The 24,890-nt window shown below is 40.8% G+C and overlaps 1 protein-coding gene across 16 annotated transcripts in view; it reads right to left on the bottom strand.

Moving 5' to 3' along the window:
- The window catches only part of FAM53B (family with sequence similarity 53 member B), a 121,703-nt gene that overhangs the window by 84,064 nt on the left and 12,749 nt on the right, over positions 1-24,890 (bottom strand). For 9 of the 16 annotated variants that reach the window (XR_014564938.1, XR_014564939.1, XR_014564941.1 and 6 more), the window contains one exon: positions 1,206-1,418. Coding sequence is in view for 5 of the 16 variants with exons in the window: in XM_083741440.1 (XP_083597566.1) it covers positions 1,174-1,260 (87 nt within the window). In the remaining 11 variants the exon portion in view is untranslated. Of the gene's footprint in view, positions 1-1,173; positions 1,419-24,890 lie in introns of all 16 variants that reach the window. The other 7 variants (XR_014564937.1, XR_014564940.1, XM_083741440.1 and 4 more) reach the window with 1 other exon arrangement.

The following is a 24,890-nucleotide window of genomic DNA, read 5'->3' as shown; positions in this document are numbered from 1 at the left end:
TGCACTAGTAACCAATTCTGGGACAATGAGTAACCAGAATACAGTGATACCTCGGGTTAAGTACTTAATTCATTCCGGAGGTCCGTTCTTAACCTGAAACTGTTCTTAACTGAAGCACTACTTTAGCTAATGGGGCCTCCTGCTGCCACCGCGCCGCCGGAGCACGATTTCTGTTCTCATCCTGAAGCAAAGTTCTTAACCCGAGGTACCATTTCTGGGTTAGCGGAGTGTGTAACCTGAAGCGTCTGTAACCTGAGGTGTATGTAGCCCGAAGTACCACTGTATTAAGCAAATGGTTTACAAAATGCCAAGAAAAGTCAAAAATGGCACTAAAGCCACAATTCTATAGTCAGAACAGTTTGGGAAAGACACATCATAATTCTGTTTGCATTATTATAAACACTGTCAGCATTTTGGAAGACACCATGATGGTCCAGTGCCGAGGGCCTTCTGGCGGTTCCCTCGCTACAAGAAGCCAAGTTACAGGGAACAAGGCAGAGGGCCTTCTCGGTAGTGGCACCCGCCCTGTGGATGTCAACCACCAGATGTCAAAGAGAAAAATAACTACCAAACTTTTAGAAGACATCTGAAGGCAGCCCTGTTTAGGGAAGCTTTTAATGTTTAATAGGTTACTGTATTTTAGTGTTCTGTTGGAAACCGCCCAGAGTGGCTGGGGAAACCCAGCCAGATGGGCTGGGTATAAATAATAAATTCTTATTCTTATAGTATAGAAATGAAATTAACAACAACTGTTGTTTCAACAGGTAACTGTTAAGTCTGAATGCAGTCATATCATGAACATCTCTGGGAATACTGTCAAATTTAAATGTGATGCTAAGCAGGCCAGAAGAGCTTACCCATGTGACATTTCATAAACCAAGTGACTCAATTAAAGTAAGTCCTCAGTACCTACTCTTGCAGAACTCCCAGACCAAAGATCCCTTATGCACAGTTAATGCGCAGGTAAGCCAACATTGTCCTTTAAAACACAAGACTCTACATATGCAGCACCAAACAGGTATGTTCTTCTTGTGCACCCATTGGCATAATTACATTGAGCTTTAAGGAAAGAGTCCCATTTGTTTTACCCCAAAGGAGATAGCCCTGCACTCTGAAGAATATAAACGGCTGATAGAGTAAACTAAGCTGTTGGTGTGAAATGAACTCTCTTACCAACTCAGCCCTGCATGATAGAGAATCAGCACCTTTGTTTTCCAGAGTTGTAGTTAAGATCATCACCATGGTAACGAAGTCATGCATTGGGGTCCATTCCAGTAGAGGTAAAGGTCAAAACCAGCCATATTAGGAACAGCCTCTGATTCAGTGCATTTTCCCAGAAGAAAGGTTTGGTAGAACCAAATCCCATCTGTTTTGCAAACTGGATGGTTTGACACAAAATGCTTGAAAGTCTTCAACCTCTGGAAAAAGAAAAAAAAAACCAGAAAGATAGTTTGTTACGTTGCTTTTGCAAATCATGGCATCAAATTTAAGTGAAGCTCTCCTTGTTCCCAAAAAACAAATCTGGGGAAATCTAGCCTCTTTCCACATACCCAAGAGCACAACAGGATGGCCAGATACTGAAGCTATCCCTGCAAGAAGAACAGGCAAGCTCTTTCCTTCCTATGTGAACTGCATAGGTGCAGGGGGGAGTGTATAGTGAGCAGATAAGGCCTACAGTAGGCTGGTGACAATCAGCTGCTAGCAAAACCAGGAAGTAGAATGTCAGTGGCAAAGGAACAAGGATGAGGAAATTCTAATTCTGTGACTCCAAACTACCACCAAGCTGCTAATTTGATGTTGTATTTCAGATTCTCACATTTGCTACAGATTCTCAAGCAACAAGCTGGTTACGATAGAAAGATATTCTGTAGCATAAGTAATTTTTTGCTATAGAATTCTGGCTCTAAGACAATGGATGGCCACCCTCACCACAGGGGCCACAAGTAGCTCAAATAATAGGAATTTGTTGCAGGCTATGAAACGGAAAGAGGCTTACACTTCTTGTCCATGTCTCCAAGCATAGCCTGAAAGCTAGTTTCCAACTCATCAGGAATCAGAAGCAAATCTATCCCAAGGCAAAAAGAAGTGAGGATTGTATTTAGAACTATTATGTCCTACTCTGAACTTGATGTGGTGTATTTGCCCACAAAGTTGGTTTGGTTTTCACTGAGGATGGTGGGAAAGCAAGAACGGCTTAAATATGCTCATCTTGCTGAGCCAATGTTGGTTGACTAAATGCGCACATCTGGGAATATGTTCATTGCTCCTACTTTATGTAACAAAAGGTACAGCTGCCTATGGAATTTTTAAAAACTAGCTGACTCTTGGGAACAGGATGAGCAACACACAGCTTAGTATCAGAGAGATTTCTGGTCTGTTGACTCAGTGAAAGCCTTGTGCTGCTGTAGCATATTTAGAAAAATAGTTAATCTAGACCTGATGCTGTTGAAGATTTGTGTGGAATGAAGTTTCAATAAAAAGGCTGAATAAATGTTATATAATTCATAGAGTTGCTTGCCTATAGGCCAACGTTATTTACTCGAACCCCTGGGCAGCCTTCAAAACATTTCAGATAAAAGTTCAAACAAACAATGAGGATATATTAACATGAGCTACATGGTGGGAACCACATGGGAGTCAGATAGCCAAGACAAGTTTCTGGTTTTTTTGCTTCTGGCAGGCCTACAGCTAGATGCATACCATGCAAAAATGAACAAACTGCAGTAAGAATCTAATTTTACAATAATTTCCCAAAGTAATCCCTATAATCCTGTTCAAATATTTTGCTGCATTTTTTGTCAATGCTAAAGAGGAGAGAGAGAGAAATAATGAGCCATACGACACTAAACATTTATCCCCTAATGTGCAATTAAAACCAAGTAGTTTGATATAAGGTCAATGATTTAGAATATGCTGATAAGCATAAGAACTGACTAAGAGCCAATATTGATTCCCTAAATCAGCTTGCAAATCATATTTCTTGTTTATTTGGATTTGAGTTTGCAAGTGGATGCCATTGAAAATGCACACTTAAAGGCCAGCTGGCTAGTGAAGAAAAATTATCTACTATTGTTTTGTCAGAACTAAGTTCACCCAGAGTGCAGAACCTTGGAAGGAATAAAATCGATACATTTTTCTGAAGATTTACTGTTGGAAAAAGGAAGTGTAATGGAGTCTGATATTATGTGTGTCATACTGGTTGTCTTCAAGTACACTTTGTTAGGAGCTTTCTCATTAATCTCTCAAGAACCTAACGACCTCCTGAGAATTATGAAAACTACAAGCAGAGAAGATGCGACAAAACAAGACGAACACTTGAATCCTAAAAATATGCTTAGCCAAGGGCACAAAGGGCAGTGTTTTTGCTTTAGCTGCCCAGGATTATGTGACATGAGCAAGGTGGGCTTGTTTGTTGGTCCGAGCATCTACCTGCCTTGCAGCCACCAAACATAAAAAAGTTTATGCCAAGGTGGCTATCTTTACGGCAACAGAGAGCTCTTTATTATAAAACATAAGCTACCTGACCAAGTTCTTACTCAATTTCTCATTTTGCTTCTCAGATACTGCTGCTGCAGTAGTGCAGACTGTTTAAACCAGTTTTAAATCTGTTTAACAACAGATTCCAGCCAAGGGAGCTGTGTGTGTGGAGAAAAGGGGGCTGTGGTCTTTCGTAATCCTGACTGTGAGATTGAGCTGAATGTTGGGTTGAATCTTGTTTGACATATGGAAGCTTCTAAGAATTGCACTATGAGCAAGTTTTTTATTCTGTGGGTAAAGGTAAAGGACCCCTGGACGGTTAAGCCCAGTCAAAGGCAACTATGGGGTGCGGCGCTCATCTCGCTTCAGGCCAAGAGAGCTGGCATTTGTCCACAGACAGCTTTCCGGGTCATGTGGCCAGCAGGACTAAACTGCTTCTGGTGCAACAGAACACTGTGACAAAGCCAGAGTGCATGGAAATGCCAGTTATTTTCCCCATTTATCTACTTGCATTGGTGTGCTTTCAAACTGCTTGGTTGGCAGAAGCTTGGACAGAGCAATGGGAGCTCAACCCGTTGGGCAGACTCGAACCACCGACCTTCTGATCAGCAAGCTCAAGAGGCTCAGTGGTTTAGACAACAGTGCTTTTTATTCTGTGGGACAAATAATAAATGGCGAAGTTGGAAACAAACCTACACAGTCCCACATAAAAGAAAGTTACAGCAAAAAATGATACATTTCATATATTGTACGTTCCTGCCCAACACTCCCTGCGCAGCGACTGAGGGCTTGCATACAACTGGAAAACTAGTGCCCTCTTGTCCCATCTAAAATTGGTCTTTTGAAAACTATCATACATATAATTTAATGCAATTTCATTTTTACTCATCTTTAGTACATGAAGATATAGGTACAGGAATTTGTAAGCATTTGAATTATACAGGGCTCTATATCAGGCAGAAAACATTATCAATTAAGTAACATTTTAATGGAGTGGTACTTATAGCATTCTGCAAGATTTAGAGTGGAGAAAGGTCTCAGTATGGCAGATATTTTTCATTCTGCTTCACTAAGACCTTCTTGTGACTCCTACACAGATAAACTTTTGTTGATTTAGGACTATTGAGTCACACACAAAACCCCAAAGGATGAAAGTCCTGTGTCACTTCAAAATTTGCATACAGCTGTACTACCAAGTTGGTCGAGTAGTTTGAAACTGTCAAGAGCAGCTGAAGCAGGCACTGAGACCCATGAGGGGATTAGTGCCTTCCTGCAAAACCTGTATGCCCTGGAGTGCACTTTTATTTTATTTACTGGAAGCCTGCAGCAAAATAATGGCCTCACTGAATTCAGTCTGTGAAAATCAGCCTTGCCACCCCTGAACTGCTTCTTAGTCCTTGGTAGCCCTTTAAAGATGCCAGGTTTTACAGCATAAAACCCCCATGGTTCAGGTTCTTCCCATTCCTCAACCATCTGTGTGAGGTTTTAACCCCCGCCAAAATGACGGTTTTCCTTAACAGGAACTGTCCGGCAAATTACTGAGTTTGAACGTTGTGAGCTATCGCACCAGCTTACTGAATCAGAACTAGAGGGTTCACTGCCATAAGCCCAATGCACTCAAGATAATCATTTTCTAGTATATAGTGGACTTAGCTAAGAAAAAATGGAAAGACCAGTCCTAACACATCAGAGAAAGGATGCCCAAATTTCCAGTAAAAGTCTAGAAAGCCTGCCAAAAAAAACTACACTAAATTTCCAGCATGGCAATCTGATACATGTCTTCTAAGAAAAGTTAAGTCCAGCTGATCAACAGGGAAGTTCATATGAGAGAAGGTGATGCTGAATGTTTGATGCAACCAGTTTATATAAAGCTATTTTAAAAAGAGAGATCACCAGCACCTTGGGCTTATGCCACGTTGGCAGGTATGCAACCTATTCATGAAGGAAGCCCGGCCATCGGATTCTGCTACTGCAGCAACTTCCAAGCAGTCTTCAGGAATAGCTCAATGTGCAACACAAGGCTTAGTTGGAAACTGTTTTTCAAGCATAAATTATGGGATGGCCCAGATGAATGTGAGTCACTTCGAATATTAGAAGAAGCCATTAACTGCGCTCCAATTCAGATTAAAAGAGGGTCATTCCACATCAAATCACCTGGTGCCATGTGCTCTCACAACTCAGATTTTCTTCATAAAAAAAATTATGTGTGAAAATCAAAATTTTCAAAAAATTCTCCTGTGCCCCATTTTGAACCAAAAAAAAATCTTAAATCTTGAGGTTATCTCATAGGTATCTACACATTTTTTTAAAAAATGAAGAAAATCTGAGTTGTGAGAGCACAGTCGAGTATTAAAATGAGGTGATTTGGTGTGGAATGACCCAAGAGCAGGTTTTTTCAAGGAAAGCTCTGGACAAAAAAACAACAACCCTACTCAGACATGGACCTATGCTTGGAAAGTGTGGAGCAAAATATAAACACAGACAAGACCTGGCTGTTCACCTGCGTCAGTTTTATACTGGATTGACTTTTTCCTCTACTAACAATTTTATTTTGAGTATCAGATACAGCTTCAATGCTAGGTCATGGGTCTTTCACATACATATTCAAATATTTGACATTTGGATATGTCAGTTCTAAACACTTGGTGGCCAGGATCTTCTGCAGCTAGTGAGAGGCAATGAGAAAGTCACGTCCCTGAAGCCTATCTCTAGCTCTCATATCTGCAGGCTAAAGCTACTAAGTTAGTGACCCCAAAGAGTCCTGAACTTTGACATCAGACCAATATGCTTAGATTTTTCATTTGTGAACTTACAAAAGCAGAAGCATGCACAAACTGGAGTAAGCAGACCAGTGACCTCTCCCATGACACCTTATCACCAAGTGAAAATTTCTGAGTCATTCACTTCTGAGCATGTCTGTAGCATTCAACTTGCCAGCCAGAGGATCCCGGTCGTGCCATGCAAGCTTGTCCCTTGACATCAAAACTGTCAGCTAGCAATGCGGAAATAGGGTCCGTGAAAATATCACTACTCCATATCACCTATCACTTGTTAGCGCTCCAGCAGAACAGTAAGAGAATCATGTATCAACTGCAAGTAACACAACCTAAAGGGAGACCTGGCAAATGACTGAGCAAGTTGACCTGATGGACAGATACTGCCAATCCTGGGTTATGATGGGATAGAGGGAGAAATTAGAGGAAATGCAGCACTCTTTCCAGTGCATAAGGAAGGGGAGGTTCTTCTCTTCTTTCTGACTTAAAAATACTGACCGCCACAGTACAGCCCTTCTCATGCCATGACACCATCTTCTGATTTGCCCCTCGGGTGGTCACATAATAGCCCAGATAAAAGGGAGCAACTTTATTGACTGTCCAAGTTATTCTACCAGTTGATGAAAAACAGCAGCACCTGAATTGAAAACTGTTTTTTTTAAAAAAATTAAATTAAATAGCACTAACAATTAACTAAGGCTACCACCTAGGTCAGCCATTTTCTGCACATTGAGATGTCTTCAGCAGCACTTGGGTGTGCCCAGTGGCTGGCTTGCACCAGGACTTTGAGAAGCAATTGCATTCTGAAAAGGGTGGAGACCTATTTTCTTACAACGGTAGGACTGTAAGTACTTTGCGGAGTTATCCTTACATTGTTAACCAATAATGAAATCAACGTATGAGGAATAAACTTTACTATAGGTATTGAGATTAAAAATCATGAGTAGTTCAAGACTCAAATCATACTTAGTGGGGCACAGGGAGGAGTTTGCTATAGATGGCTTCAACTCTTTGGCTTTTCTGTGTTTCCTAACAAAAGAAAAATGGGCAAATGCTGCCTTCTTCATACTTCCTCTCCTTTCAACTATAACTCATGTCCCATGGCATTCATTGGTCATGCAATGCTCAACCAAAAACCATGGTTAAGCAAATTAGTCTGTGCATGAATTATGGGCACACAGCTCAAGCCCCCCCCCACTTTGCTCCCCGCTTCCTCCAGCAGGTGAAACAAATAATGAAGTGGCTGGTTTAGGTTTAGGTTCACAACAGTGTTCACAGTTGTTGTTGTTTTGTCTCCAAAGAAGCCAAGGTTCATGGATCTTGGGTTTGTTCGGGCTATAATTTGCTGAACCTTGTTTTGTCTTAGCATTGTGACCATGCACAGTCCTTGAATCCTATCAATTCCAAATGCGCATTTGCTGCAGGTTGCCAACTACAGATTCACTGGGTATGACGCAATGGAAGTTAAGCAAAGCGGCCACATACTGGGTCACAACTGGTCCCTTGAGTCCAATACTGTATGCTCTTTATGAAAGCACCACATCAAGATCTCAGGAAGGGAACCTCTCTCTGTGTTGAAAAAGGGGTTGAATTCTTTGCCTCCATGTAAATTTTAAGATTGTCTTCTGTATGTAAAACATGTGTTCTAGCACAGAGCTGTGACCTCTTCCAGAGTACTTTTGAATACCTTTTTTTTCCAGTGGGAGAAATTAAAGCTTAAAGGGGAGATAAACGTGTTCAGAGTTGAATGAATCATTTTCCACCTTTTAAAAAAAGGAACCATTTGATCTACCTACAGCAGTTCATTAAACTGCACTGAACTAGCATGGAAATAAGTAGCATGGTGCCAAGACTATTCTCCTATGGAATACTGAGCAGCAGTCAAGCTGTTAAGTCAGAGTTACCTAGACTCAAGACATGATTTCTCCACAGATAATTATATTTTCCCTAAGGTAATGATTAATGCTTTTGCAAGTAACTCAAGAGACTTTACAACAATGATTTTGCAAGTACAGGCAAAATACTACTTCTTGAAAAGGACATCCTGTTGTGATGAACATGCCCTCAAAGACAAATCCATGTAACCAAGTAGAAAGAGTATAATAAAAGGAACGATATGATTTGTTTTTAAAAGCTTAAGCTGGAATTCTATTCAATGTGTCTTCATTTTACCTTCTCAAGAAAAGGATATTGCATATCTGGCTGTAACTATGTGATTAAGAGGATTCAAACTCATTTTCTCTGAAAATAATATAAATCAAAATGCTGAGGCCCTGATCAGCAACTTACAAGCGTCAGCCAGGTCAACAGTAGCACAATTTTGGAGATAGATGAAGGGGGTCACAAGGGACTATGGGCATAGAAAAATCTGTAGTATTGCACTGAGCAAGAGATGTTGACACATAAACTGAGAATGGCCAAGAGGATTAAAAAGATGGACAATTTTATTTCAGAATGGTTTTATTTCATTACATGGGTTAATAAAAAGGAAAATGGCAGAGCATTACCATGTCAGCAGTGTTCAAAACTCCCATTGTTCTAGGCGCAGTTTGCAACAGGGAATTTCATTAGTGTGAGCAGTTTCTGAGCTCTGGGTGAAGTACTGAGCCTAAGATTTCAGATTAAAACTGCAGAGTGGAAGGAAAGGAGGACCTTTTTCTGCCTCCCCACTTCCAGCTAGTCTCTGAAGACAGGAGAAGAGTCCCTCTTAAGAATATGAAGGATGTGGGCAGGGGAAGAAGACCATGTGGAAAATAAACATAATATTTTAGCTGCAGTTCATTCATTTTCAGCTTTGTATTATTGCTGCACCCATAACCTAGGTTTAGGGTGCCATGTAGCTCCTAGCTTTCATACCTCAGTTTCTAACACTGTGTCAGCCTAGACCTCTTAACTGTTCACTCACACTGAAACAGAACCAATACATTTGGACAAGTCAGAAATACCTAAAAAGAATTAAGAACTAAAATCTGTGGATTATTAATGGGAAGCATTTTAAACTAACAATGCATTTAATTGTCTCTGAAATGCTGTATTAGTTTTGTAATGCTTATGTGTATTTTTATAATTAAGAAATTAACGAAACTTAAATAAATAAAATAAAATAAAGAGGATTCAAAGGCTTTGCTTCCCTAAGTGATTTGAGATCTCCTTTCAGAAGTTAATATTTTCCAATGCATGCAACATTCCTGAGGCTTGATATGACCAGAGCCCAACATGATGCCAAGTTGTTCCCTAAATGCAACAAAGCAATTTCTCTAGAAACAGATAATTTTATTCAAGATGGTAAAAGGGCACTGCTCTGTTTTGAAGAACCTATTCATACATTCTTTGGCTGCATGAATGTGTACATGCAAATATGGATTTAGAGAACAGTAGCTGCTTTGTTAATTGAATGTATAGGCTTCAGTTTAAAGCCACAAAGTATGTTTTCAAAACCTACCTACTAACCCTCGAGAACTCATGGGCTGTTTGAGCCATGACTCCTCACCATTTGCAGACAGGTGCTTAATAACGGCATCCATCATTCGTACTTCACACATTTGCTATGAAAAACACGGGTGTAACACCAGCATATCATAGAAGTAATGCTTTAACATTAAAGAAATAAAATAAAATAAATGCAGTTTGCTGCATTCACAGACTGATTTATCAAAGCTTTGTTTCCAGGGTATGATTTGTGATCCAAGGCCTGAGACAGAAGGGAGCTGTAACATGTCCTAAATCTCACCCTAATGCAAACTCTCATGTATGCCGATTTAATTCTTCCCATCAGCAAGAGTACTATAGAGATGGCTATCACAAGCACTGGAAGGAATAGTCATAAACTGTGCTCGATACATGGAAATGGAAAACTTTGTTAGCAAATAATTGTTTTTCCATATTCATGAAAAATCCCACACTGGGTCTTTACGAAGTTGTAATAGAGAGTACCAGGGTTATAACAGACCTGCTCCCTGGAACAATATCTCTTACAACAGAATGTTGCTATGAACTTCCATGGTTCATAAGGCAGAGAAGTGACAATTTCTTTTCACTAAGTGTCTCTAAAATCACACTCTAGCATTCACACACACACACACACACACACACACACACACACAGTAATTTCCATGGATAGCAGCAGCCACTTTTATCTCCTATGCTATCACGTAAGAGGCGAGTCCCTTTCTATAGGCACATACAACTATTCAGTAACATGGAAGTGATCCCACATCAATTCAGCTGCGTATTTTATCAGAAATAAAGCAGAACAATTAAATGAACCCAATATGAATTGTGATTCAATGCAAACTGGAGTGTCTGAATGCATCTTTAAAAAGCAAATACATTTTTTCCTTGAACTACATTAGTTTCATTAATTAAATAGTCAAATGACGCAACAATTTCCTAAAGCAGACCTCACTCTTTGATTGTTGGTCAAGGGATGCCATCTTATACGATCAGCCTCAGGGTGGTCTACATAGCATCCTTGAATTGTCCAAGCGCTTTCAAATAACTCATCCATTCTCACGGTCTTGTACTGCACAATACTACTTGTGAAAATAAGGGTGGAGGGAATGGAGTCCTGGAAAGGGGAGGGTACCACAATAGCTACTGCACTGCAAGCTGCTGGTTCTCTTATTGCATCTACTGCAGACTGTTAGGGTAGCATAAACTAATAAGCTCCAAATGGTCTCTCTACCTGTGTGTGTGCAGGCAGATACTGAAATTAAGAGCAGCACTCCAATGCACAACAGGTATCTGGCAGGACCCTGAGAGATGAGCAAGTTGCCTGCCTTCTAACTCAAATGGCTGCTTTTTCAAGGACACTTCTCCAGGCTAAATTAATCTTTTGGCAGCTAGCACTAAGTAGGCTGCTAAAGAAGCAATATTTCCCCTCCACTCGGGCACAGAGGTCATCAATTTCAGTCCTCCAACGCTACAAATAAAGATATGAGGAAACAGAAGAAGGGGGAAAATAACAAATCTAGTAACCAAGGGAAAAAAGCAATAACATCAACTATACCATTGGGTGAGGGGGTGGGGCGGTTAGGGAATTCTACACACTGCCTTCTGGAATGGATAGGTTTCAGATCAATGAATATGGTTGACAACTGATTTCTTCTTCTTCTTCTTCTTCTTCTTCTTCTTCTTCTTCTTCTTCTTCTTCTTCTTCTTCTTGTAATGCATTCAGTCTGAGGAGAACTAGTTTTAAGAACACAGGACCCTCCAAGTCACTAAGGTAGCAAAGGTTTAGGGAGACTTCCTCAAGACTCTAGATTGCAATAATGATCCGTTCTAACAGCTTTGTAGTAAAACAAGTCCTAACTGGCCAGTCATGAGATATTTATACGCACTAGCACAGAGCAGCTGCTTTTTCTGCTGTTCCTCAGACTTGCAGAGTAGCAGAGAAGACTCCCAACTTCCTCTGGATTTTATTATGTGGATGAGAGTGACACATTGCTCATGGGCTTTTGCTCATGATCAGTTTTCAGCACAATAGAGTACTTTCGTTACCCAGCTGTTGTGTATATTTCACCACCCTTAGTGATGCAACACTCCTTATCTATGCCTGCATTTTTTAATATATCACTGGCTGTGTACTCCAGTGCTTGAGCACATGTACAATCCGTTCTTTAAAAGTAGCAAAAACTTGCAGAGCTCTTCCTAATTATCCCAATCTTCTCCATACACCTTTCATTTTGTTTCTTCTCTCTCTTCTTTGGAGACCCTTTGCCCCATTGTGGGATGCATGTCTAATTACTTTACAAAAAAGCGGGAGGACACACATTAACAAGGACCTCTGTGTTGTGTGTGTGTGTGTGTGTGTGTGTGTGTAAGTGTACACACAATAAATACACTTTACCAAGGCCCTAACCTGGGCTACAAAAGTCCATTAGTTTCAGGGGGATACTGAGGCTAAAGTTGCAATCCTGAATACTGTACACTTTCCTGGGGTATATCATTTAAGTCTACAAGAATAGCTTCTCAGTAGATATGTCTAGGATTACAACCTAAATTGTACATCATGCCTAAGGGTTTTTATGCAAAATTACTTCCTTTTTATTTACATATCTATAGATCTCCTGTTGTGAAATTTGCCACAGCCAATCAGAGATAGCGTTAAAACAGAGCAAGCAACATTCTGAACAGTGAGCTAGAAGAGGCCTCCATTGAAAAGACTGAAACACATGTAGAACTCTAGGGCTTGTCTTCTGAAAGACAGAACCGTGTCCTCGACTACAAATCCCAGGAAGGCAGGAAAGCTGAAAAGGTCTGGCTGCTGAAGGGAGCAGGTTGGTGCTAATGTAAGATGCACAGGCTCCAGAACATGTGAGCAAATCTATTAAATATCCAGTCTTCAGAGTGTATAGAATAATTGCCACTGGAAACCAAGGGCAGGAACAGTATCCAAAGAGTATTCATTTGTCAGTGCATACTTGTATACTGTAACTCATATGCATGAATATTATACTGTCACATATGCCTATAAATACAAAGCCTGTGAGAGTCAGTGCAGTGTAGCATCAGACTGGTAACAGGGGGGTGCAGATTTATATCCATTCTCAGCCGTGACACTCATTAGTCCAGTTATTACCTCAGAGCTTACCCTGCCTAACAAGGATGGTTAGAAGGACAGAGTGCTTCTAACTATGTAGAATGGATAGGAGTAGAGAGTGGAGTTTAAATATAATCAATCAAACAGGCAGAAATGAAGGGAGTGCATGGGTCCTGTTCTACAGAAGATGGTTCTCTATTTGATGTGTCTTCTATCTGGAGAACTGTCTGGACCATGTTTGGTTTGTTAAATAAAAAGAACCCTAAGAAAAGAGAGCAGGGGCCAGGATACTGCCAACCATCAGTTAGAACCTGGATTGGAAAGGCACAGAAATCACCAGTTCAATCTTCATGGACTCTGGTGAGATACCCTGTATTTCTATTTCAATTATAGCAATTTCTAAATTGGCATCTAAATGTATAAAATAGCAGATGCAGATTGTATGCAACCATGTGCCATCTTTTCTAGTGATAACATTTCATCTTTTTCAGTCAAGTGGGGCCTTCCTGCAGAAATGTGAGAGCTAAAAAAGGGATCAAAAACAAGCCCTCCATTATTTTTCAAAACAGAGACAATACTAGGGGCGCGGGGGGGGGGGGTGCAGGCAGAGAATAAATGTCTGGACCTTACAAGACTACCCATACTGCAGCAAGGACATTCTCCTGAAGTACCATTTATTTCCCTCTCCCTCCCAACTTAGGCTCCAATCTTAGTGACATTTGAACTACTTCTGCTAGATCAACACCAGCAACTATAAAGAGAGACTGTGACATTCTATGCAAGCAAGGAAGTTATTTCATGGGCCTTCTTGGCCTGAAACTTTGGCAGATGCTCCTGCTATGCTACGGACCAATATATATTGAAACCCAAGGAGGCTCCTTCCATTCCCTTCCAGCCATGGTATTCAAGAGTCCACCCAGATTTTGCCATCGTATTTTCTCTTCTACAACAATAAGCGCCATCACTATAGATTGGAGCCTGCTTGAGTGCACTGGGAAGCTATTACTGAGTGATGGAGAGAGTGCAGAATTGGTCCTTTATCCCAGAATATCCAGCAGCAGGCTCAGTCACTGCCTTACATGGAATTCTTGGATATTGCCAGGGTTGGCTTTCCTTGCCTATCTATCTCTTTACGTTCCTTTTTGAACAGGAGCAGCTCACTGAAGTTTGGCCCATGTGCTAAAAAGCACTAATTGTGCCTCTTGCTATGTTGTTTCAAGTATGTGTGACAAGAGAAAAGCATTGCCACATACAACAACACAGTTAAATTATGACCTCCCACTCACCCGGTAGATTTAAAAAAAAGGGGGGGGGAGTCAGGAATCAGCCATCATTATGGAGGGAATCTGAATAGCGCTAGGGAGTGTGTGTGCAAGGAGAGATAAAAGGTAAAATGAAAGTTATAAATAGCAAGCAGCATTCTGCCTTCTCTGAGTAATTGCACCCACACATTTACAGAAGGCACAAAATATCTCTGGAGTTCTGATTAGCTGGCTATGGAAAGAGATTTTGGCAAGAGCAGAGGTATTAAGGACTGCTGTTAAAACTGGTTCTCAGTCAGACCAATCCAGGCATTTCAAAATTATCGTTGTAAATAAGGACAACTTTATTAATACCGATGACTAAATAAATTAAAGTTATTACCAGCCCTATGTGATTATTTATTCTCATATGTACCTTCTACAGTGAGCACATGACAATAAAGTCGTTTTGTCAAAACATGATGGAAGTGGCACAAACAGACATCCTAGGATTAGCCTGAATTTACACTTTACTTGTTCCCACTTATGGCCACAGTGAACCATGTATTCATTACAATCCAGTACAAAGTTGAAAAGGGTAACTGTATCCCAACACTAAAAATCTGAATACTGCAATGCGGCACTTAAAGTTGCCTCACATTTCTTTTGTTACCAGAGACTGTGTGAATGGTGAAAACTGTACAGCCCACATGTGTTTCAGTGTACAGTGGTACCTCTACTTACGAACGCGATCCGTTGCAGGGTGACGTTTGCACCCTGAAACGTCCATAAGTAGAGCATTGCTACTGCACGTGCGTGAAGCGCACAGATCGCTTCTGCACGTACACGCACAGCAAACCCGGAAGTAAACACTTCTGGGTTTGCCATGTTCATAACCTGAGAAGCCGCAACGTGAAGCAAACGTGACACAAGGTATGACTGTACACCCATTTTGGCTCTGACATGTGGAAACAAGCAGCTGCAGGCATGTCTCAAGTTATGACAGCCTCTATGCCAAACAGTATCACATTCAAGATGAGAAGAAACACACCATATATAATAACACTTACAGGGCAAAATTATGCTTGTTTAACTTGGGACAGTTTCAATGGGACTTACTTCCTTGTAAGTGTATTTAGGACTGCAGCCTTAGTCATGCTTCAGTTCATTTGAATTTCAACCCATAATTAATCAATGGAAGCCAAATTACTGTGGGTTGTACCCAGTGAAGTCATCCCATTAGATCAATGGCTTCTGCCTGCATATAATGGGACTTCCTCTCCCTTTCCCCCCACCCCACTCCTTTTCCAAATCTGTTCTGGGGATTGTCCCCAAATATCCAGATCAGATGGAGGGTGCATAGGCAGAAGACCTTGAGTTACAGTAATAGCATAACTTGGTTGGATACAACCCTGTACAGTATTTCCTCTGCACACAGACTGGGGTTTTGCTGGGAGTGGTATTTTAGTGTTTTTGGCTACGTAGTTCATCTGGGGAAAACTGATTTGGAGGGTGGGCCTTAGTAATAGGCAGGATATTAATTTGAGGGAAAAGATTACTTTATCTGGATTTGACTGTGAGTAAGGAATGGGAAGTGGGACGCAGGTGGTGCTGTGGGTAAAACCTCAGTGCCTAGGACTTGCCGATCGTATGGTCGGCGGTTCGAATCCCCGCGGCAGGGTGAGCTCCCGTCTTTCGGTCCCAGCTCCTGCCCACCTAGCAGTTCGAAAGCACCCTTAAGTGCAAGTAGATAAATAGGTACCACTTTATAGCGGGAAGGTAAACGGCGTTTCTGTGTGCTGCGCTGGTGCTGACTCGCCAGAGCAGCTTCGTCACGCTGGTCACGTGACCCGGAAGTGCCCCCGGCCTCTTAAGTGAGATGGGCGCACAACCCTAGAGTTGGACACGACTGGCCTGTACGGGCAGAGGTACGTTTACCTTTTTAAGGAATGGGAACTGAACTATTTCGGAGCAGGAACTGTTGGGAAATTAATTGAGGTAAATAAATCAGGGTGGAAACTGAATTGGGGTGCAAGTTGGGTGCAAAAGGGTTTATCCAGGGTGATTTGAATAGGAAATTAGTCTTTATTTGTCCCTGTACATATAAATTAACATTTGCACATTGTATGCAAATGTGTCTCTGTAGGACCTCTACTGCAAACCTTTTAAATACAAACAATCTCCCTGAACACAGACACCTCTCAAAAAACTGTCAAAGGCAGTGTATTATTATTATTATTATTATTACAAAAGAACAAACTTGCTCCTTACTGCATGCATCCAGTAAATATCACTGTTTCAGTCTTTGCTTACAAAGTGACTAGGTATCACCAAAGCGTTTTCAACATGTCAGAGAAAATAAATGCTTAACCTGGTACCTGATACAAATGTCTCCTAATAAGGAGGAGCCAAACAGCTGCAAGTTGTCTTAATTGGCACAAATCTGGCAGATTGAATAGCAAGTGTGTGTTGCCCTGCAGCATTTACAATTTCTTACTTTCCTCAGATTCATTAAATACATTACAGTCTGTTCCCTGAAGATGGCCCCTACGTGCGCTGGCTGCAAAGGAATCAGTGCCGACATTTCTAGGTGAGGTATGAATATGGAGGAGGGAGGGAATGCTCCCTTCCCATCCTACATACTTTTTCTTGGAGCAAAGAGGGAACCATCTGTATCCACTCTCTTCAGTTAAGGAAACCTTGCAGCAGAGTTCTTGTGAGGCTTCTTTTTAGCCATTGCTAACAGAGCTATGTGTACCTTTCACTAAAAACAAAACAAAACTCGGAATTATACACTAGATCAACTCAGACTCCTAATTTATTACCGCTAATGGCAATAAGGAGCAAAGAAATGTCAAAATTTTCTTTAATAGTCATAAGGGTTAGAAACGTTTTCTTTAAATAAATAAAAATAACACAAATGTTTTCAGGATCATGAATTCTGTAATCAAAATAAAAGTATGCATCTTTGCACACTTTCTTGGAATTGTAACTTGCACATCTAAACAGACAAAGGAAGGATATTGGAGATAGTGATACATGGTAACCTTTGAAGTAAGGGGGGCCTCTCAGGCCTAGTAGCCTATCTACCTGGCCCTCAGGACTCTCTCCATGCCACACACCCTCCCTGAGTGCCTTTGCCTCATGAGAATGTGTCCTTGAACTGAGATAGTCCTTCTTGCTTACATTGATGAAAATAACAAAATATCAAATAACATGGTACAAGCAGAATTCAAGAGAGACCAAATGCCCAGCGCAGGAAAAAGTTCCCATTGATTATGTAAAGTCTGTAAAGTAAAGACAAAGGGTTCAAACAAACAAGCTGCTTCAAGAACATTACAGTGTGGACAGTCCTTATAAAAACGTGATTTCTGGAAATTAATTTGATAATTGATTTGCTCTTCTTATCGCAATGACAAATCCCATTTTGTTGTGGCCATCTTGATCTTGGAAGAAGCCAAAAGGAGGAGTTAAAATATTCCTCCCCGCCATTCTTTCGTATGCAGAATGTGATGTGATATGGCAGTACATTTCTCTTTCCAATGACTTCCTGCTTCTCAAAACAAAGAGCCATATTTATCATACAAAATGGAGCTGCCCCACCTAGCAAAGTGCTGCCAAGGTTTTAACAACAGGCCTTCACATAAATATCCCCCTGTGGCCTATGATACATACAGCTGTATTTTTAAAACCAGTTGCCTTGTGGAGCTTCGCTACCCTGGAGAGTTTCTAAATGGCTTTATGCTATGGGATATTACCTCTCCCACTCATTTTATGAAGCATTATCAAAAGGCTTGTAACTATTATTGTTCATCATCCTCCCTTCTCTGCCTCACTGCATATCTCACGGCTTCTATGACTATTTAACTTCTCTTATTTCCCGTCTCCCTGACATCTGCTTATCTTACTGCGAGCGACTTTTGCCTCCAGAAGCCTTTTCTCTCAGCTACTGTCTTGTCATTCCCCTGTTGGCTGCTTCCCTCTGTTCACCTTCTCTAATTTTCTTATCGTCTGGTCTTCTGTCACGTACACATTAGCCAACAAGGTTTACAGTCAGTGCGCAGGGTAGTGAAGACATCATTTATCTACCTTGGAACTACATGGGCAGCTCTGGCCATTTTGTCCTCTCAGCCTCGGTTCTTCTATGATGTCGGAAAGCCTTTGTGTAAATTCACAACAAATAAATTGCAAGGGGAGGTGTCTGGAATACGCATCCTTGAACTGTAATGATACATTTTGCTTGCCCTGATGGAGGGATGTGTGCTTGATGGGGTAGAAACCTCTATGACTTTACACAGTGGGCTTCATTACAGGTGTGCAAAAGTTAAGAGTCACACCTATTGCTCTTCCCACTTTTACCTCTTACCTCGTTCACCACTGATATGTAAACCCCCAGAAAAAAGGTTCCCCCACCCTTGTCAAATCTCCAACATAAACCTATAAAAAATCATATATTTTTTAATACAACACATCCCCCTAATTGTAGGGATGCTAATTTTAATCCTCTAAATCTTGAATCTTGTGGAGTCTTCACCCAAAAGGCAGTTAAACCAGTTATATGTCATATGAATGGGTAGAGAATTGCTAAAGGAATGTTCTCTTTTGCAAGCAGCCTAGCAAAGCTTTTAAAGATAGTTCTGGCTAACATAAGCATTAGATGGCCAGCTTCTTTAGCATACTAGCTCTTTGGATGCGCAGGTGTCTCAAGAAAGCAGCAGGGATGTGAAAGGTTCCATTTTTTTCTCCGATACCATTTCACATATAGCTGGATTTCTAATGCTGTACAACAAGTTCACACACCATACCCATGTGCAGATGTAAGACCTGACATGTATATCTTGGCATGCAATCTGTCCTTTTCTCTCTTTTTTTAAGTACAGGTGTGCACAAATTGTGTGAGAAGGATGTACACGCATATCCAAACATATACCATGCTCCAAATGAGGCAAGTACTGTATTTTTGCATGTATAAGATGACCTTTTCTCTGAATCTTTTGGGATAAATTGAGGGTCGTCTTATACATGGGTTAATATGCTAAGTAAGCAAGGGCTGGTGCTGCAGAGACATGTCGGAGAGGAGGCTGCTTACCCACTCTTCCTGGCTTAGGAAGAATATTTGGTGAGCGCCAGTATGCGGTGTATTACAGCACCAGTACCGTCAGCCAGAGGAGGGGATCGTTGAAAAGCTGCTTAACAGCTCAGCAAACTTACAAAAGAAGCTCAACAACTGTTGAGGGCTCCCAAAAATAGGGGTCGTCTTATACATGGGGTTGTGTTATACACGGTATATCTGAATAAACCCAGCACTACTTCCTGAAACCTACTGCATGCAAGTGTGTACACACTCAGCCATTGCTTTAAAATGCTTCCAGTTATATGTTTCAAACTGGTAATTACAGAGGATGACCTGGAAGCCTGTCATGTTAAGAAGACAAGCATCTATCTCCCCACCAGCTGGGATGTCCTCATGGGCTGATTTCACATCCTATGCAAACCCCTATCAGTGTGTGAACCAGCAGGGAAACACTGACGGCTGAATAAAATGTCTGGGCTTACATGATAGGAGGGAAAGGGGAAAACCTCAAACCATGTTGGGCAAATGAGCATCCAGAATACAACTTATCATAGCATGAATGTAAAACTCTTCTATTTCTTTACCAGCCACCAGCCCCAGGGATATTTTTGCTCTCACAAAGCTGTGGATAAATTTGCCTGCCCTACATCCAAGTTGGAATATGGAACAATTGTTTGTAGACAGGAACAGTAATCTACATTAATAGGATGGCACGCCACACAAAGTAGTCAGTATGCTGCCCAACTAGCAATACAAGAGCTGTGCGTAGACTCATATGAGTGCAATCTTAGCCTTCTTAAATCTCAAAATCCCTATGATGAATTAGCAGTATTCTTTACTGGCATGGAATCTCAGGGTGTAGTATTGGCATCAAAGGGGAAGAGCATGCAAAACTCAAAGCGCCACTGCACCACATGGGCAGAGGAGTGCACTGCTCAAGGCACTCCCATTTGTAACTTGGCTGCAGTTTATACTTTTGGTCTTGTCAGATTTTATTGGATGAGAAAGGCAGAATGTATAAATGTCAGGAATTTTAATATACTGTATTGCATTAGGTGCAGAACTGCAAAAACAAGAAGAGGAGGAGGAGGAAGAAGAAGAAGAAGAAGAAGAGAGTCGGAAGTTTCCATACATACATGTTCTTAAGGATATAAGAGCATCTCTGCTGCATCAAAGGCCAGGCCAGTCTAGCACCCTGTTTCCCCACAGTAACCAATTGGATGTGACAGCAGCTCTCCATCACTGAACACCAGCGACTGGTATTCAGAAGCAAGCTACCTCTGATCTTGACAGATACCCTGAAAGATGGACTAGCCATCAAATAGAACAGCCATCGTGAGTAGTAGTTATGGTGCTTGACTAATTTTAATCCCCTTTTAAAGTCATCGGTGTTGGTGGCCATCGCAGCATCTTGTAATATAGCGAATTCCATAGTTTAACAATGAGGTTGTGCTGATTGAGCTGGCAGGTAAAACGGACCATCTAAACCTAACCAAGTTTCCTTTTGGCTTCTCTTTGGAAAGAGAAATACCACCAATATGTTTGAAGGGGAAAATGGAAACACAGGCACCTGTACACACTGCATAAGTAATAGGATGCACGTGTACAAGAAAGCACAATCAGGCCAAAGTGAATACATGCTGGTAATTGACAAGTGAGCATTTAGATAACGAGCAAAACAAATCCATTTGATGAGCCTATGGGCTTGACAGTACTTCCAGTATTTCCTCATTGGCCGATGAGAGCGGTTTCATTGTACTGTACAATAGATGACAGAGCATTTCCTTTTCAAATGTCATAAAGGATAAATCTTCAGAGAAAGACCTAATGCTCCTTAAATTAGTGCTCCAGTTTGTTAAGGAGAATTTTAGTGTTCCTGTTTGTTAAACTATAGTATGTCAGGTCTCCACTGTTTTAGCAGGTTTATCACCTGACTCTAAACGAGTTTACTTGAAATAAAATTAACTAAAAACCAATTCCTGCTTTTCACCACGGCAGCATTGCAGCCATTAGTCCATGCACCAACAATAGTTTCAAAGACCCACCCACCTCACCTGCCCACATCAAGATTTCGTCTAGCTCAGGTTGAAACTGTCAAGACCACAATCACCTTGATCATGCTTAAGTGATCCTCAACAAATCCCCTTTTAGCAGCTATGACTGTGAACACAGTAGGCGCTTAAAGAGATAAGAGGTCACTTAAAGGGTAGATTACTTTCAAGATCACTTCAAATTGCACCTAATCCCTTTTAAGCACCCTGCCAAACTCAGTATGTGAGTGGTTAAAATGTAGGGGTTTTCAGGCTCATGTCAAGGTATGGCAACAGTGATAAAAGCTCAGATGGTGTTCTTCACTTATCCATTGGAAGATTCAGGGCAGACAAAATAAAATACTTATTCGCACACTGTACAGTGGATGCTCGGGTTGCGAATGTTATCCGTGCGGGAAGCACGCTCGCAACCCGCAGCGTCTGCAACCCGCAGCACCATGTCTGCTGGACTACATAGGATATTATTCTGGTCCAGCAGTGCTGTCCTTATGCTCCATGATCTTATGTACAATGGTCTTTTTAATATTCCTATAATGGTTAAACTATGATAATTGGTACGGCAGGATGTTACCCATACAAAAAGGGTGGGCGTGATTCAGGGTCACTGGATTAAAACAAGCATGTCCACTGCATATATAAATATGGAAACAAAACATACACATCACCACCACATACAAATGTGGGCACACACACCTTTCACACATATAGAACCAGACAGCGCTCCTTCCCCCAAACTAAAACCTTTACACAGATACAGCAGACAGCTGCAGCTCCTCATCTTCCTTTTTCAAGGCTGGGAAATTGAGACCCCTTATTTATGGGAAGGGAGGGAAGGAGAGGCCCCAAGAAATGAACAGGGATGTGGCAACTACGCAAAGCAGCATGCACCATCCTGCTTGCACTGGGAGCATTTTGTATATATCCAAATGTCTAATTAGCTGTTGAACAGACACATACCAAAAGATGTAAAATGAGGGTCTTTTTCTGGGATGCTGGGCACAAGAAACAGTAAGAAAATGCTGCGATGTTTCCTCACCCCCATCTCTTTTATTTTACATATGTGCTTCACTGCATTCAGAGGGTGACGTTCAACTAAGTTTTACTCAGAATAGACACGTTGAAATTAATGAACTTGAACAAGTTAGGTCCATTAATTTCAACAGATTTACTCTGAGTAAAACTTAGTTGAATACACCCTGGGTTTGTTTGTTTTTTAAGACTGCATGTTGTTTAAAAATATGTATACTGTTTAAATACAAAAAAAAATAAATACCTATGATTTCATTGAAAAACATTAAGCAAATGCTCAGCAGCTTCACCTTCCTACTAAAAACAGGGAGACTTAAAAATAATTTTTAGCGTGTGCCTCCTTACTCAATTTGACTACTTGTAATTTTGGTATGAAATGCAAGATTAAAAACTGCAACTATTTCTTCCCTTTCTAATTATAGCATTGTGCAAAGATAACACTAAACCAGCCACTCCATGCTTTGTTACCCTGTTCAGCTAAGGGGGGAACAAAGCAGGAGTCCCTGAGCTGTGTGCAGCAGCACACAACTCGCGGACATTAAGGTTAGCTCAAACCACAGCTTAGTTTAGTATTAGGTGCAAATGTGGCCTTTAGATCCATGCAAGAACTTTAGCATTCTAGTGTTGCTTATTAGTAGTACATCTGCACAGCACACAGGATGAGAACTTTTCCTAGTGAAAAATTAAACACTCTTAGTAGTTCACCCAAGACTGCTAGGCACCATGGCTGCCTAGTTCTCAAAGGCAACAAACTGCTAATTGCAATTTCCCCAGACTTTTAGAAGTGGACTCATTCCTAGGAGAATGACAAAAGAACATGTAAGTTTGGAATTTAGTTGAGCTGTTGCAATTTTCAGCAATTTGGCATTACGTTTTTTATGTTCCTGGCAACTACCTCTAGTCAAATGCATTTAGACCAGGTCACCTAGAAGATCTGTCAAACTTAGCAACTAGTTCCATATGATCTTGTCGGTGTCATAAAAATCTGCATAATCTCAAGTATTCGCAGGAGGGTTCTGCGGAAAAAAATGTTTTCTGCTGGACACGGAGTACAAACACCAAAAGAAAAGAACATGTGAGAAGCTCCAAAACTTTATAGTACTAGATATATCCAAGATTCATGGATCTCATTGGGCCATATCCAACCATAACTTCTAACTTTATTTTATTTAAGCCAAAAGTTAATGACTAGAAAAGCAAATGCAAAAGTATGCTGAGTATATAACCTGCCCCAAAGGGGAACAGTGAGCCCAAGAGAACCATGGCTATGTTTTCTGCCTTTGGTCTGTTAACTTAGCAGGATTATTCTGATACTGCATGACAGTTGCTTTGGCTACCCCATTAAATTATAAAATTCCCTTCCTCTAAGGAATTTAGACACAGAGTTTATGGAAGACTTTAATATTATTAAGACTGCTTGCAGTTTTTCTTTCCAAAAAAGAAGTATGAAAAAAGACAAACACCTCTGCTCCCAAAAGTCTGAATCCCAGCTTAAGTCTTTCTAAAAATTTACACCCAGTAATATTTCCAATCACAGCATCACTCTGTTGTCTCTGTTGTTCAGATTTTGCTCTGCAACTGTTTTATTTGGTTTTAAAACTGCATGATTACATTTTTGTACAGTATCCTGAGACCTTATGGTGAAGGCTGGGTAAGAAAATTATTAAATAAATGTTCTCTTAAGTTTAAGAGAAAATTGTTGCTGTTTTTTGACAGAGACAGCTTAGAATTTGTGTTCTTTTAGGGAACACATTTTCATTCAGGAGTGCATAATCCCTCAAAGGATGCTTCAAACAGATCTCAGACATCTCCATGCTTCCCATCTGCTACATAAGCTATTGATGGGAAGGGCAGAGGATGCCACCAAAATGTACCCCATAGTAGCCTAACTTTAGATAGGTCTGTGCACTTAGATGCCAACTTCTGTTTGAAGCAAGTCACTTTTTGGCTGGCTTGGGCAATTCATGTTCATATTGCTAGACCCCATTACTGGATACTAGCCAAGATGTTCAGAGTCCTACCTATGTGACTACAGAAAAAACAGCACTGGCCTCTATGCACTGAAGGTCCTGTATTTGAGATTCAGCACTTTAGGTCTGCATTGTTACCAGCTTGCATCCGTGAAGTTGTGTGTTCAAATACCACAGACTCCATGGCTGAAGGAGAGGCATGGGCCTGTACCTTAGACCTGCTTAGAGGAGGTTCCATAAGTTAGCATGGCATTTGCATGTGGAAATGTCCCAGGTTCAGTCCACAGAACCTCCAGTTAAAAAGATCTCTGGTCGCAATACCTTGGAGTCTTGTCACCAGTTATGGTAGGCAATAATGTCCTACATGAACCAATGATCTGACTCACATTGAGACAGCATTTTCAGAAAGGCTCAACTATGTATTTTCTTCAAATATCCCTGTTCTAACATTTTTATTCATTCATTCATTTTTTGTAAAAGTACTTCTGGCCCAACTTTCATCTATGTAATTACCAGGACATGGTACAACATGTATGTAAACAAACCCAATATCAAATGTAATATACCATAATAAAACCATAAAATACCTCAATAAATAAGATGAGCAGATTGAAACAAGACAGCAGGCTAAACTAAACCAATTAAAATGCCTGGGCAAACAAATATGCCTTAAGATAGCACCGAAAAGATAACAATATTGGAGCCAGGAGTTTTAAAACATGGTCATCTGTCA

This window comes from Podarcis gaigeae, assembly GCF_964106915.1.
Source record: "Podarcis gaigeae genome assembly, chromosome: 5".
In the NCBI taxonomy this organism is placed as follows: domain Eukaryota; kingdom Metazoa; phylum Chordata; class Lepidosauria; order Squamata; family Lacertidae; genus Podarcis; species Podarcis gaigeae.
The sequence above is the reverse complement of the archived record's forward strand: the minus strand, read 5'-3'. Positions and strand labels throughout refer to the sequence as shown.